The following is a 16,133-nucleotide window of genomic DNA, read 5'->3' on the forward strand; positions in this document are numbered from 1 at the left end:
TGCAACTCATGTGTCCAAAATTACACATGGGCTTGCATGGGGGATAAACTGGACACTGGGTACAAGTCTGGGGCTTCACAACCTTGAAACCCAGCAGGCAATGCGGTTTGTGACTAGGTGCTTCCTGCGGTCGTATAAATGTCAGATTGGCCACACATGCACATTAAACAAGTACGTGTGTGTCTGTACTTGTGTGTGTGTGTGTTTGGACGCTGTTTTTCATGAGCCTCTATGACATCATCTCTTCATGTGTTTCCCACACACACACACACACACACAACACACAGACCCCTTTTAAAATCACTGAGGCGTTTGATGTTGGCGTGAACAGTGCTGTGACTGGCTGCCGGTAGAGTAAGTAAAATTTGGGCTGGAGGCACACAGGTGCTTGGTTTTCATTGAACTTAGAATAATAGACACCAGGGTGCCAAGGACGGTGGAAGGAAGTTTGGGGTGGCCTATGAAATGGTGGAAACAAAGATGATGACAAAAGTCAACAAATTATATAGCCCTACAGTTATCTACCAATCAAGCCAATATATGGAGTTAAAAACATAAAATGATCAAATTAAATAAGCATTGCATTATATAATAAAGCACAAGAAAGAGACGAGAGACTATGATATAATGTTTGGGTGATATGGACACTTGTATGGAAAGAGAAATGAATTTAAAATTTACAAATAAATTTGATCTGAATTGTGAAGTCTTTCTTTGAATTCGTAAAGGGAATTCAAATTTCACTGGCGCAATCAATTAAAATTTTCAAAATGTAAAATCAAACGTTAATGTCGACTTAATTTTTAATTGACTTAAATTTAATTTTGAAACAGACTGTGCCACCAAAGAAACGACATTTCATGAATTCTCTACACCTGATTATTATAAAATTGAAGTACAGTGGTTTTGTACTCAATGTTCTTTAATGCATCTTGCCTCCTGTTGGCTGGATGTTGTTTCCAAAATACGTGCTTTAAAACCCAACAAAAAGCACCTGTATTAGGTTTACCTTAGAGAGGAGCAGAGAGGCAGGTGTGCTTTTTGAGCCAAGAACTGCTTGCAGTATTTCGTTAACAAACCTAAATATTGTAATATAAAGCATGCATTGTGAAAATGTCCTTCTTTCAGAAAACAACTGTTCCCAGGTGAGGCTTGGCTCCCCAAACCTCAGTTGAGTAAACAGTAAGAATGCAGCTGATGATGATAAGCCATCACTGACTGCACTGATCGTAATCTTCCTCCTCTCAGCAATAAACCTGACATGAATCGCATTCATTCTTATGTCCCATGGCTCCTCATTGAAATGTGGACAGTAGCCAGTGCATAGTCTTTCTAAGATGAGGGAAAAGTGTGAGCACGTTGAAGCAGTATTCCAGGCAGCAGCAACACATGCTGAAAGAGTGCCCCAGACACTGCCCTTTACTGAAACCCTATCTCTCTGAGGGGAGATATCTCCCATTTCCTACTCCTTCATGTAGCCCCACTGTTAAAACCATTAACTCTCTCCCTACACCGAATTAAGGCAGGATGTAGAACTTTGGGCCGTATTCGGTACGTGTAGTGAGGAGTTAATACTAAAATTGCACACGGTGGTATTCAGACCTCACATATAACAACAGATGTACATGCTATGTATTAAGACAGTTGCGTGAGAAGCATGCGTGGGGTGGAGTTATCTGAAGAAAAAAATTAGTCGGCCCTCAGTTTTGTGCAATTCAGTGCTTGAATTTGAAGTCGATTTTTCTTGTTTTGGGCTGTAAATACACTAAAACATGGAATGTCATTCAATTATTAATATCAAACATATAAATATACTACAATTAATAAATAGTATGATAATTTCTCTAACTTTCCCCCAGAAATATCATAAGTCATAAGCAGAGCATATGAATGCTTGGTCAGCGTATCCTTCAAACCGTGGACAACTGCTTGTGTTCTCGGCCTCAAAAAAAAATGTAGGTTATTTTAATCATCTACAGGTTATTTTTATCATCTGAATGGAGTGCTCATACAATTAACTTCAGCACATGTGCAAGTCTAATCTGGATATGGAAAACCTTCCCTGTGCAAGTACAGTCCCAACTTTCAAACATAATCCATCAACTCTAAATATGGCCCTTTGAGAGCAACGTGCCAACCACTTGCCAATGTCTAGTGTCACCCATCTTGTGTAAGCTCTAAACTATGGTCCTCATCTGATGAGCGATAAACTGAAATGTTCCATCACAAGAGCAAAACATTTCCGTAGTTTTCCACGAATCTACAACACAGTTGATTCATGTGGCCCTACTCTAGGTATTTACGTAATGCTTTTCTGAAAAAGCTTTTAACTCAGCACCGCTGTGGTCTGGCTTTTTGAAATGTTCTTGGAAAACAATGAAAGTTCTTGCTAAAGACCAAAGATGTCAGCACGGTGAATTAGAATGATTTGTGGTATAGATGTTTGGACATGTTGGTTGCGTGCATGCCATGCTTTGCACCTGGTGAGGTGACAATGCTCGGAAGCTTTGCATAAGAACCTAGCTGCATATGTTAATAAAAGGACCTAAGCAAAATATAAAAGTGGGCTTAAAACAGCAAATGAAAAGAGACTGCCAATTCGTGAGCATTATTCTGTCACTATAAAAGTGCAGTTTACAAAATGTTTTCACAAGCTTTCATGCAAGCTTTTCAGTTTAGAAAAATGACCAGTTTAAGCACAATATAAATACACGAGGGTATAGTGTTGTACAAGAATGCCTCAATAAGACGACCAATGCAATCAATGCATTGCAGCAACGTTCCACTGAAAAAAACGTGTTTTTTAATCGCAGCATAATCATTTCCTAGTAGATCATAACAAAAAGCTATTACCAAACACTGTGTTTACCTGAGTCTTGACTGGACTTTGATTCTGAGAGGCTCACAGCAGAAGCATCGCGTGATTGGTCAATCATGCCAATGTTGACCTTATGCTTATAGGGGTCCAGTGCGCCAAGAAGGCCAAGCACACGGATGGCCTGGGAAAGAAAAGCAGCATTTCAAAACAAGGCATAATAGCACTACGCTGTCTTAGTGCCTGGTTTCACTCGACAATACAAAGTGTTGGAATGTTTGGGAAAAGTGCTGCAGCTGAACTACTGAAATCTGCACTGCATCATGTTACACTATTATTCAAAATTTTCACTGAACTTAAAAATGGGAGAGGCTGTACTGAAAATGCAGGTATACGGAATTTATAATGCTGACACACAGCAATTTAGGTAATGAGGGTTTGCTACAAGAAATGGAGACTGGGAGAAAGATTCTGCTTGAGTGGTGTAGTCAGTAAATCAAAGGACAAACTCGAAATCTAAGTGAGGACCTAGGTAAGTGCATAATAAACGAAAGCTTGTGCAGAGAAGTAAAACTGTTATTCTAGGCAATGAAATAAAAGTTAGCTGTTATTCTAGATATCCAAGTAAAGGTTAAGTGTTACCCCAGATATTGAAATAAAATTGTTGTGATATCATATATACTGAAGTAAAAATGAACAGTTATGTTTGATAATGAAGTACATGTGTTATCCTAGATAATAATCTAAACGCTAAGCATTATCCTAAATAGTGAAATAAAATTGTTGTAAATATTAAAGAAAATGTTAAGTATTATCCTACATTTTTAAGCAAAATTGATGATGAAAATGAGTATAATGAAGATGATAAAAATGAGGTGTCATCTTAGATACTGAAGTAAAAGTTAAGTGTTCCACTGATGCAATTTCCTTTTTGAAACCAATCAAAAACTGGACCAGTTCGTCCTGCCTCCAGCACCCCAAAACTACGAGCCATGAAGAAGAGAATACGTCGACCGTTGTGAAGAAGAGTAGGTTTTAGGGGGTTTATTGGTTTTACAGTGCTGTGATTTGCCCAATTTCTTCTGTTTTTGGGTTTATCTCATACTAAATAGTTTTAGATCTTCAAACAAAATCCAACAAAAAAACAAGGGCAGCCTGAGTAAACACACAATATGGTTTTTATTTATTTATTCATTTTATTGAAGCAAAAGTTATCCAACAGCTATCACCTATGTGAAAAACTGCCCCGATTAAACTTAAAATCTGGTTGTGTCACCTTCAGCAGCAATAACTGCAACCAAACACTTCCAATAACTGGAGATCTGTCTTTCACTTACTTCCAGGACTAGGACTTACTACTACGCTTTTGATCATTGTCTTGCTGCATAATCCAGTCGCGCTTGAGTTTTAACTTACGGACTGAAGACTGGACATTCTCCTTTAGGGTTTTCCGTTAGAGAGCAGAATTAATGTTTCCCTCAATTACTGCAAGTTGCCCAGGCCCTGAATCAGCAAAGCATCCCCACGCCATCACACTGCCACCACCATGCTTGACCGTAGGTATGATGTTCTTTTTGTGGAATTCGGTGTTTGGTTTATGCCAGATTTAACGGTACCCGTCTTCCAAACAGTTCCACTTTCAACTCATCAGTCCACAGAACATTCTCCCAAAAGGTTTTAGGATCATCAAGGTGTGTTTTTGCAAAATTCAGATGAGCCTCAATGTTTTTACCTCACCACTCTTCCACGGATGCCATTTTTGCCCAGTGTCTTTCTGATAGTGGAGTCATGAACAGTGACTTTTATTAATGCAAGAGAGGCCTGAAGGGCCTTTGATGTTGTCCTTGGCTTTTCTGTGACTTCCTGGATGAGTAGTTGCTGTGCGGAAGAATTTTGGAGGCTCAGCCACTTCTGGGAAGTTTCACTACAGTGCCGAGTTTTTCCATTTGGAGATAATAGCTCTCAATGTGGTTTATTGGAGTCCCAGAACCTTTGAAATATCTTTATAACCCTTCCCAGTCTGATGTATTTCAATCACCTTCTTCCTCATTTATGGAATTTCTTTCAACTTTGGCATAGTGTATTACTGGGTAAGACCTTTTAACCAACGTCACGCTTTTGAAAAAGTTCTGTTTAAGTGTTGATTTGATTGAACAGGGTTTGCAATAATCAGGCCTGGTTGCGTCTATTCCAGCTGAACCCCATTATGAATGCAGTGAATACATTTTCACATAGGCCCAGTATGCTTAAATAAATAACTTAAATCATTTAAAAACGGTATTTTGTGTTTACTCAGGTTGCATTTGTTTTATCTTAGATTTTGTTTTCATTTCTGAAACAATTTAGTATGAGATATACACAAAAACAGAAGAAATCAGGAGGGGGCAAATACTTTTTCACAGCACTGAAAGTCTTGTTTTGAGGAAACTAGTATCGGCAACTTGATTAGCTTATTTAGAGTCATAAATTAATCTGATTATAATTTATTTAGCAAAGAATCATTAGTGGAGAACAAAATGTAAAAAAAATTAAACTGCATTTATTTACTGCTGAAATGTGAAAAAAGGTGAACTTCCCCTTTAACTGTTATCCTGATCCTGGCTGAAACATTAAGTGTTATCCTAGATACTTTGCTTTAGGCAGAAAGATACTGTCAGCAAATTATCATTTTGACCCGTACTGAGGGTCTGGATTTTAAAATGAAAGCGTTGTCAGACAGAACTTTATAATCACAAGGTCCTGATGATCATTCTATCAGAGAGCAGTCAAGACACTGAAATGTTTAGAATGGATGTTTAGATGGTCACATCTCTGGCATGATGACCCGTGCATGTCTCACCTCTCGCCTGATGCCCTGGTTCTGCTCTGTTTTTAGGAAGTTGAGCAGCACCTCGAGCAAAGATGGATACTTCCTGTAGGGTTCCACCACATAGCCGGTACTGGCCACCTGTTGGCCCAGAGTCCACAGCGCCACCTGGTGGGTGATAAAGACAGGGTTTACTGATACATACTCCTTTACGCAGCTAATGAGATTAAGATATTTAAAGCAAAATTATAAGGAATTCTATAAATCCTGTACTGCTAATAATTCATTGTACTTTGGTCAGTTAGAATTGTGCAAAAGAAACCAGTTCAACTTGCCCTGTGCCCTGATACTTCTAATTCACAATTAGCCAGTTTGTTATTTTTGTGTGAAGTATTCCTTTAAAGAAGTAACTCAAACTCTACGTCAAAATCTAGCTGTTGATTAATTTTCTATTACAGCATCTCTGACAATAGTATTGTCTGTATTTCAAATCATAGGCGTATATGTCATTTCTATAGTAACAATTTCTTCTTGGGGACTTGTATGGAAGACACATGCTCTGCATAGTCCAACAGTAAAAAGATTGTTATTTAACAACAACAAAAAATGAATAGTTGCACTGGTGAGGCTTTCTGTAAGGACATGTTTATTTAGGAAAGAAGATTTTAAGGTAAAGCTATTGTTTTGAGTTTTCCACTGCAGGAAAAGTCTTCAGAACAGAGGAGTTTGCAACTAGTGACAAGCTGATTTTTTTTAAATCTTATATTAACTTTGAGTAAAAAAAGGGGGGGGGGGGGGCTGGTGAGGGAACAACTGTTTGTAACTGTTACAACAAAGGTAACAACAGGAAGTTGCTTCGTGGACGTATGACAACATTATGTGCCTATAAATGGTTAACAAGCATGGCGTGTTGAGGTCTTTGGCAAACTGCTGTCATATAAGGGGAATAAAACAGTTCAGGAAATGCTTTTACAGAAAAGTAATCAACTTTGAGGTGGCAGCAATAACTCCGCTTTACACATCAGCCACATCACAGCATCCTGTTGTTGATTTTCCTATACCAGCATGTCTTGTCATGTTTTATTCCTTAGCAAACCAATTCTAGAAAGCACTATTTGGTAAAACGAAGCTCACTTAAAAGATTAGACAGTGAATATCTACATGGCATAATTCATCCAGAACCTTTCGTTGTTCACACTACACCACACAGCTGAAAATAAATCTCAAAAGGAAAATTTTGAAAGAGAGAAAACAGGAGATGCAGCTAATAAGTGAGTCTTTTTGTTTTGTTTTGTTTCTTTAGCTTCTGTTTTCCTTTCAAAACCCCAAACCCACTTAAATCACCTTGGCTTTATGACATCTCTGAAGACTGTAGAAGTAAAAGTTATTAATGTGGGAACTGGACCTTATCATAGTTGTGTTAACTACTACAGATTCACAGCACCTGCACTGAAGTTGGCTCCAAGCAACAGAGAAATGTGGTTCTGTCATTTCGCCAAGATTTACAATGGGAACTCTGCCACCGAGAAGTGAGAAGAGGGAAAAGCAATACACCGCTCGTAACAAGCATGCCGTGACTAACAGCGCTGTTTAATTTACTGTAGGGGGCAATTTTGGAAATTAACAATATGCTGACCTGCGTATATAAATAGCTTCACATGGCAAATAAAAAACAATTACAAGAGGGGGAAAAATATGTGAATGAGACTTCAAATCATTTTTCATTGTTGTTAATGTCATTCTGAAACAAATCCTGGATGTGCAAAATCCTGGAAACAAATCTGCTGCTTGTGAACTGCATAGAACCACATAACAGAATAGGAAGTACCCGAGAAAATACCAAGAATTATCTCTGATAAAAGTCGTATATCAGTTGGAAACTTACATTTGTGCTAGAGCTAGACTTTTTGGTCATCATACCTGTCTTTTGGCCAAGGAGGACGAGTCCTGAAGCATGTCCATGATAATGGGGAAAAGCTCATCCATCCACTTTCTCATCTCCAGACCACTCACCTGCCACCACACACACACACACACACAATCAATTACAAGCAAGGGTTTATTTTATTTATTTTTTTTAATCTGGTACAATTTATTGTATAATAACCATCCCTTAAACAATTTTCTTAATCACACAGCAATACTGGAACAATAATGGTTTCATAAAACATGTTTACTCCCCATAAAGGTAGATTTTCAATAAAATTTACATACCATTTTGTCTACATAAAACAAGCATTACGCTATCCATTCTCTCAAACCCCCTCTTCCTGACCTTCCTCTCCGGTACATGTCCGACTGCACTTCCTGTCTCTTCTCTGGCATCATCTGCACCATCTGTTCTCTGAACGGCTACGCTAACCCTACTCTTTACATTCTTGTGGCCCTGCCGTATCCGGTAGCTCACCTGCTCAGAACAGCATATGGGGTTATTTATTCAGCATGACAGATCACAGGGTCAGAAAGGAGTGAAAGGTCCATACCTGAGCCAACTCCCCAATGGTAGCTAGGACGCTAATGACTACGCCAGGGTTAGGGTCTGGATCTTTCAGCTTCAGGATGAGCGCCTATATGAAAATCAATGATGATTCAGTGAGCCTATACACAAATAACATCAAATATTACAGAAAGGTAGAGTGAGCAATAGTAAGGTCTATTTCAGACCTTGTATTACACACAAGCAACATGCAGAATACACATATATAAAAAAAAATGTAAATGAGAATTGCAAATATTATCTTCTACTTCCTACCACAACCACCAGACAAAGACACTAAATAAATAACCTTAATACAATTAGTGGAGGATATGGCCAAGAAATTATATCACTGTAATGTCGCCATCAGTTGTGATAGCTACCAATCAATCAACTAATAAATATCACTGTATTGGTATAATGTGGTATATGGTATACAGTATGATTATACTTTGAGAATGGGCTCCATGTAAGGCCTGATGAGCCGAGGGGCATTGGACACGAGGTGGCCCAGCATGCGGGCGCTCTGCTCCTTGTTCCGGCCCACACCGCTGTGCTCCAGCTCAGTCAGGATCTGAAAAAGAGCAATGTTATGTCAGTATGGAGCAATGAAAAAGGAGGACACAATGTTACCACAAGGATGATCCATACCTTAGTTCAAAAAGAACTTAAAAAGCTAAATTTGTTCCTAATTCATATCATGAGACATATTAAACACTGATATATTCAAGATCTCCAGTGTATTTGTAATGTTCCTACAAAATGGTATCCTGTAAACTGTTCCAAACAGAATATATATTCTGTCAATAGGTTATGTAAAAAATGTTTGTTCTTGGCATAAAAGTTGGTTAGACAATTACCCCATCTGCTGGCAGCTCACGAAACTACACCCCGATACAGAAACCTCTGCAACATACTTCCCACAAATTGTGGCTTGAAGTTTAAATCAACGTGTTAACTTTACACTAATTCGTTTCAGAAATGTGCAAGACAGACTCAAACAAATTTATTTAAAAGGCAAATTGCTACCTGGATGAGCATCTTGCGCAGAAAGGGCATGACGAAGGCTGGGTTCATGCTGCTGAGGCGGCCGATCGTGCAGATGGCCAGCTCTCGAATCTCAAACACTTCGTCATTCAGTGCCACGAAGAGAGCCTGCAGGTTCTCGGCCTGGGCCAGGTGGGCGTCGAAGCGTTCATCCAGAGACGCCAACACACAGTAACGTATGTCGGGATCTGAAAATATCATGAAAGAGGAATTAAAGTAAATGTTATGACAGAGATGGAGCACTGTTTAAAAAAAACAAGAACTTGAAACAGAATTAGCCAAATCAATATTAAAGGGTTTAATATGTGATCTGATCATATCCATCTTATTTACAAAACCGTTTTTAAAATGTTCACAAGCATTAGAGGTTAAATCTACCGACGGTGAAGTAGCCGGGTTTAGCACCTTGATCAATTCATAAAATCGGAAAAATATTTTGTTCTTGCAGCTTTAACCGGATGCTGGTATTTACTGCGAGAATCTTTTGAACATTTCATAGGAAATCTGCAGCTTGTCTCTCTTCCACCCATGTTCAGTTTTCTTTTTATTGATTTGCTTCAATAAATATCTGTATTGTATTTAAAAACTGTATTGTGTGTTTACTCAGGCTGCTTTTGTTTTCATTTCTGAAACAATTAATATGACATACACACAAAAGCAGAAGAAATCAGGATGGGGCGAATACTTTTTCACAGCACTCTGCATTCACACACATTCAAACTTGGGGCAATTTTTCTGACCTACCACAACATTTGGTCCAAACCGCTAAAACTGAAACCGCTTTCAGATAGGAAGTGTAATTAAAATGTTTCTCATTTGTGCAGGAACTATTTTAGTACTTAGGAAAAATTATGCATGACTGCTGGATTTAAGCTGCATCATTGTAAGTGGTTTTAATTCCAATTTAATTAATATTTTTAATAAAGGCAGTCAGGAGTACGAGCCTAAGCGTGGAGCAGTGAAGTGGCCTGCCTGTCCTTTCTTTATGTAGGCAGTTTTGGTCTGAGTCATCACTACAACAACAGATGCGCATATAATTATCAGTATAATCATCAGATTTAAGAAATAAATTTGATGGGCCCTGTACAACCTGCACTGCTATTATTAACAACATAACCTACAGTTGCAATAACACAGTCTTTCCCACCTGGATCTGTGATGCCTACTACCAGCAGTTTGCTGAGGACGTCGGCTACCACCTGCACGGCTGTCTGGCTGACCACGTGACCGTGACCGCTGATCAGGTGGATGGAAGGTGTGAGGAGACGTGAGCAAGTCCGTGCCGCCTCCATGCGGATTTCTTTGTGCTCGCTGTTCAGAAAGTGGTCGGCGCAGTGGCGCACAAATTGCGTTAAGGAATGTCCTAGAAAAAAAATACAGCAGGTAAGAAGGGTTAGCGCAGGCTGCTTCTACAAATGAGCCTTCATCATGTGGTTTGCTAGCACAGCACATAAATCAGTAGCCTTTAGCGCAAGGGTTAATATTAAGTTGCCGTATTTCCCTCTGACTCTTCAAGGACAGTTTGAAATGTTAATTTACTAGGCATGCTCAAACGGTGTTTTATCGTAATCATACATACCGTCATATGTAGACTATTTCCTATGTAGGGAGCGTATTATCTTCATCTACCTTATTCTAGGGTTGAATAATGTTACAGGCTCTAACATTCAAATGCATTTAAATACTAAACTATTTTAAGGCAATTTGCAAACTGTACAACTAAATAACATACACTACTATTCAAGGTTTTGGACACACCTGCTCATAGAAGGGGTTCCTTCATTTTTCAGTCTCCTCCATAGAAATAAACATCAAAACTGTTTTACATTTTAAATACTTCCAAACCAGCTTCATGATGGATCTTCACTCAGGGGCTGTTTTTTTTTGCTTCGAGTTCTCAAATAGGCAGAGCACTTGTTGGCTGCGTGCTTCCAAATAAAAATCTGACTGGGGACGCAATGTAATTTTAAATTCATTTTAAATAACTGCTTCATTAAAACATCTTTAAGACCATGAAAACTATACCCTCAGTTGACTGTGTCCAAACTTTTGGCAGGTATTGAAACAAGGTGCCGCTGAATAACATACTGACGGCAAAAATCTCCCACAACATTTAAAGAGAAAGAGATACAAATGAAAGTATGTTCTACCCTCAAACTCAAAGCTGCCCAGGGTGCGCAGAGCCAGAGTGATGCTGCCAACATCACTGGCCTCAGGGATGTTGGTGAGGCTGGGTGAGGACAGCTGGTGTGCAAGGCCTTTGGGCATGCCGGGATGCCGTAACGGCTTATGCATCAGCACCAGCGACAGCATCTTAAGCAATCCATCCTGGATATCTTTCTTAAGTTGAGGAATTTGTCGGCTCAGGTCGTAGAGTACGGCTGTCAACGCGGGGCTAGGAGAGAAAGAACACAATCAGCATGACAGAGTATATTACACGGAGTTGAGACAGATACAAGAAAAATAGAATCAAAAGCTGAGTTTGACGTATGATGTTCAGAAAAAAAAGTCATGATTTGCATATTAGGCTAAAATATTCACTATTATTAATAAATACAGATGTGTGGTTTACAAAGTAATCCATTTCAGTGCTACGAATTCAATAAAGTTTCAATTTCATTATTAAGAACTGGACGGTTTTTAAAATTCAAAGCTATATGTTTGTTTATTTTGCTTTTTGGTTTTCTTCAGTTATAAAAACTTAAACAAGACACAATAAAAATCTACTTTATCCAGGTCACGAATACAACCTGTTGTTCTTGCTATAATACTCAGTACAGCAGTGTGTCATGGACAAACCTATAATCATCAGTTACCTAAAAAGACATCTGTTTATAAGTACACTACCGGTCAAAAGTTTGTAGACACTTGACCAAAATGTTTCTCATGATCTTAAAAACCTTTTGATCTGAAGGTGTATGATTAACAGTTTGAAATTGGTGCTGTAGACAAAAATATAATTGTGCCAACATATTCATTTCTTTCATTAGAAAACTAACATTTTATTTACAAAAAAAAATCTTTTTTTAAAAGGATGACTTGGAGCGAAATATTCTGAAAAGCAGCCGATAAGAGTCCAGCGTAGGTTGGAACTCCTTTAATACTTTTTAAAAAGCATCTCAGGGGGATTCCTCAAGAAATCGGTTGAGAAAATGCCAAGAATACATTTCTGGAAATTCTAGGTGAAAAGGGGGTCTACTTTGAAAATGCTAAAATACAAAATTATTTTGGATATTTTTTTAATCACAACATAATTCCCATAGTTCCATTTGTTCTATTCAAGAGTTTTGATGACTTTATTATTATTCTAAAATGTTGGGGGATAATAAAAATAAAGAATGAGTGTGTCTAAATTTTTGACTGGTAGTGTAGATAGCTAGAGGTAACGTTATGTTCTGTCCCTCTCATCATGCATATTTCAACAATGAGGAGTCAATCTGTGTGTTAGCGACTAGAACACAATAATATGCCATTTCAAAACAGTCATAGTAAGCAAAAATGTCTACCAGCAACTAGCTAATGTTAACTGGAGGAAACATCACTAAAAATTGCCATCCGTGCATGTATCGACAAAGTTGAGTCAGTCAGTATGTGAGAGACTTCGACTACTCTTGGTCAGTCAGTGAGTCAGGTCCATTAGGGACCATTCCTGCTTGATGGACTGCATTAGTTGTTTTTAGTGGAGAGTGGACAAAAAAAATGTTTTTTTGATTCAAGCATTGTAATTGTTACCTAAGTCCAACAGCTAACATTGGCTCTAGAAGCTCCTTGATATCTTGATGAATGCTGGGTCCCAAAGCTCTAGACAGCATGCTGATACAGGTGAAGACAGTGGCATCTACCTGCATGGTCTTCTGTCTCCTGAAAGAGAGGAAGGATATGACAAAGGGTATTAATATCAACTGGATAGCAATGTCATATACCGTATTCGCAATTTAATGTCAGTTTCTCTTTTCTATCCTGAACATAAGTGTCTAATTCAGACAGGAATGATTTTTAAAAAACCAGACATGCTACTGTGGTGTTTATTAGTTCTTACTTGTGTGCAAAGTCCTTCGGTGGCAGGGCTGCTTTAATGATCTCGAGGATCTTGGAAAGGTATGGCTGAATCTCAGTCCTCACGGCCACCACTAACAGCCCGAGGGCCTGGAATGCAGCTGTGCGCTCTTTCTCTTTCTTCAGACAGCCCAGCAGGTGACCCATTGTGTCTGACAAATACTGATCTGAAAACACATGGGCAGGAAGTAGACTGACATCAAAGTTAAAGATTTAACATGCTAATAACTATTAACTCATAATTATCCATTGTTAAGGCACTAGGTCAAGAAATATTGCAGGAAGTTAACAAAAATTAGGGGTAATAATGGGGCATATACTGCCAAAATATCTGAAATGATCAACTATTTCCAACTAAATTTGATATCAGTCCCAGTCATAGATTTGAATATTAAAACATCCAGGGTCACTACCTGTGAAGGTATGTGGCTGGAAGGCTGCGAGACGAGGCAACAGGTTGAGGATAGTCATCTGGATGAGAGGATTTTTAGTGGTCCTGTACTTCAGCACCCAACGGCACACCTGATAAAACAACATGTTAACAAGTGATACATAGGAAAGTATCAGTCTGTCTTAAAGGACAAAGTGCAGAAAACACGCATAAGAAGAGGGCAGAATCTTGATCTTAATCATTCCGTGAATGCAGTTAAGGAGCTTTTATTCAGCATCTTTTACACCACAGTGCTGCTGAATTCTTGAATATGATTGGTCTGAAGGTGTTAACTGATTTTCTATAACAGTTTGGCTCGGACAATACTTCCTGCTGTTGCTCAAAGCACAGGTTTATATGAATGTAGTCAAGTCAATTTTCTGCCAAATAAAGCACTGAGGATGTCAGATAGTTAATTTAGTGGCTTCTAAATAACGTGGCAAGATGCATCTTATTAACTTTAAGAGAAAGAAAAGAGAGGTTTGTGATGGGTTCTTAAATGTTATGGCGACCTGACAAAATGAGATTTCTGTGTGAACTTCGAGACGCTTCACCTGGTCAAAGCGCTCCTCCATCAGCTCGCGACAGTAACGGCTCTCTACCAGCGTGCTCTTAGAAGGCACTGGCACAGCACCAAAGTTGAGGAAGCACTGCTGGCTGCTGTAACCCAGGAGCCCGAGCAAGGCGTTGGACTGCGGTGGCTGCACCGACTGGAAGCTGGTGAAGGGTGTGATGTAGCGTGGCTTTGTGCCAAAGCCCATCAGCTCCTTGCAGTACTTATCGTGAACCAGCTGCTGCTGTGTGATCTCATCCATCTCCTCTCGCATTCGCTAAAGAGGAGAGGCAGGAACAGTGTGCGAGAAATGGAGAATAAATGAGGCACAAGATAAACGGACATGGAGTTTAAAGCACAATGCTTGTCCATTTACTTGTTGTACAATGAAGAGGAAAGTAAGACTCGTACCTCTCCCTCCATGCTGCTGATGCGAACCAGCTCGTTCAGAATCAGCATGGCACCATGGCACCGGTCATCCTTGTTCATGCCTTTCTCTTTAGCCAGTGTCTCGTCAAAACCTTTCTCTGCCTCTTCAAACGTTTGCTGTGGACCGAGATTGTATCCAAAACATTGTTAATTTAAACAACTGAAGTGGAGTAAAATCTTTAGGATTAGTGTACAGCTTACAGTGCAAAGGTTTGCATTTCCTTGTTTTCAATGTGGAAAAAATGTAAATCTATAACCTATCGTTTCCTGCTGAAACCATGTTACAATGTAGCCTCAATTCAAATTCAGCAGTTACATTATTAGCTAGCTCAAAATTCTGCATCCTTAACTCTAGTTAAATTATTTGAATGTGCTTCATTATGATGTCTAACACTTCAAACAAGCAATACGTTTACTTCATTTAAAAGCCTAAACAACTCAAACACAGCATTTTGCTACGAGCAGAAAAGTTACGAGTCAATGGAAAGAAAAAAAAAAAAGAAGGAAAAAAAAAAAAAAAAAGAGTTATCGCTAGCGGGAACAAGGTCACGAAAATCCAAAATAAACAGCAGGACCCCAAAAGCCCTTAGACACAAGTGGGGGAAAAGTCTCGATCTATAACTGGGCAGTAATTAGCTGAACCTCCAAACAAATACATCCCCCATCACTTTAGTGGTTTCTATAAAGTCATAACCCTCCAAAACCCAAGCTGCCTATTTTAGAAATGTACTCTGCCACCATGCCATGTGAAGTGCTGAGAGCTCACCTTGTACCACTGAGGTTTCTGCATTTCCTTGGTCTCTCTCTGTGTGGTGAGGATGAGGCAGGCTCTGAGAGCGGACACTGCTCCCTCACGGATAGCCTGCTTAGAGTCCCACACCGCGTAGAAGATGTTGTCAAAGAACGGCTGAACTTGTTGAAAGAAGAATGTGGGGGCGCTGACGGCCAGTTCCCGCAACACCAGCACCTGCAGATGAAAAGACAAACAGTTTTGGCACGGTTACGGCCAAAATGATAATCCCGATTATTTTGATCAATATTGAGATCTTGATTATTTATCACGATTGTTCATTGATTTCAGGGACAACATATTTTTATTGCACTTTCACATTTTAAATAAACAGACCGCTGCTTTCACCTCCATGTTGTGCTACATTCCTGCTAATGTACAAATCTTTGCATCAAATTAGACTGATCCTTAAAGTGCATCAAATCTTGTAGAAGCAAAATATAAATAAAATTGTATCCAAAATATAGGATAAGTAAAAATAAAAATGCCATCAACCAAATGAAAATATGAAATCAAATATAACAATATGCAACCAAATGAAAACAATTCAGGCGTATGCAGAAAAGGCAATAACAGTGTTTCCAGGAGGAGAGACGCAACACAATCTCTTTAATAATAATTACAAAAATTTAGGAGCACAGTTGAAGTTTTTAAAAATTTTTTTTTTTTTTTAAGAGATGGTAACATTAATGTGCCACAATATAATGCACAAGTACGCATGAGAAAACTTG

General features: G+C 38.9%; 1 protein-coding gene across 2 annotated transcripts in view; it reads right to left on the reverse strand.

Annotated features, from left to right (window-relative positions):
• Positions 1-16,133, reverse strand: part of mtor (mechanistic target of rapamycin kinase) — a 109,179-nt gene that overhangs the window by 85,005 nt on the left and 8,041 nt on the right. The window contains exons 5-19 of one of the 2 annotated variants that reach the window (XM_017467113.3): positions 15,379-15,579; positions 14,595-14,729; positions 14,185-14,460; positions 13,614-13,722; positions 13,184-13,367; positions 12,877-13,005; positions 11,295-11,539; positions 10,292-10,507; positions 9,127-9,332; positions 8,549-8,671; positions 8,105-8,188; positions 7,897-8,028; positions 7,542-7,634; positions 5,655-5,789; positions 2,870-2,999 (exon numbers count right to left, since the gene is read on the reverse strand). In XM_017467113.3, the coding sequence (XP_017322602.1) occupies positions 2,870-2,999; positions 5,655-5,789; positions 7,542-7,634; positions 7,897-8,028; positions 8,105-8,188; positions 8,549-8,671; positions 9,127-9,332; positions 10,292-10,507; positions 11,295-11,539; positions 12,877-13,005; positions 13,184-13,367; positions 13,614-13,722; positions 14,185-14,460; positions 14,595-14,729; positions 15,379-15,579 (2,398 nt within the window). The remainder of the gene's footprint in view (positions 1-2,869; positions 3,000-5,654; positions 5,790-7,541; positions 7,635-7,896; positions 8,029-8,104; positions 8,189-8,548; positions 8,672-9,126; positions 9,333-10,291; positions 10,508-11,294; positions 11,540-12,876; positions 13,006-13,183; positions 13,368-13,613; positions 13,723-14,184; positions 14,461-14,594; positions 14,730-15,378; positions 15,580-16,133) is intronic. The other variant, XM_053680160.1, reaches the window with a different exon arrangement.

This window comes from Ictalurus punctatus, chromosome 5 (assembly GCF_001660625.3).
Source record: "Ictalurus punctatus breed USDA103 chromosome 5, Coco_2.0, whole genome shotgun sequence".
In the NCBI taxonomy this organism is placed as follows: domain Eukaryota; kingdom Metazoa; phylum Chordata; class Actinopteri; order Siluriformes; family Ictaluridae; genus Ictalurus; species Ictalurus punctatus.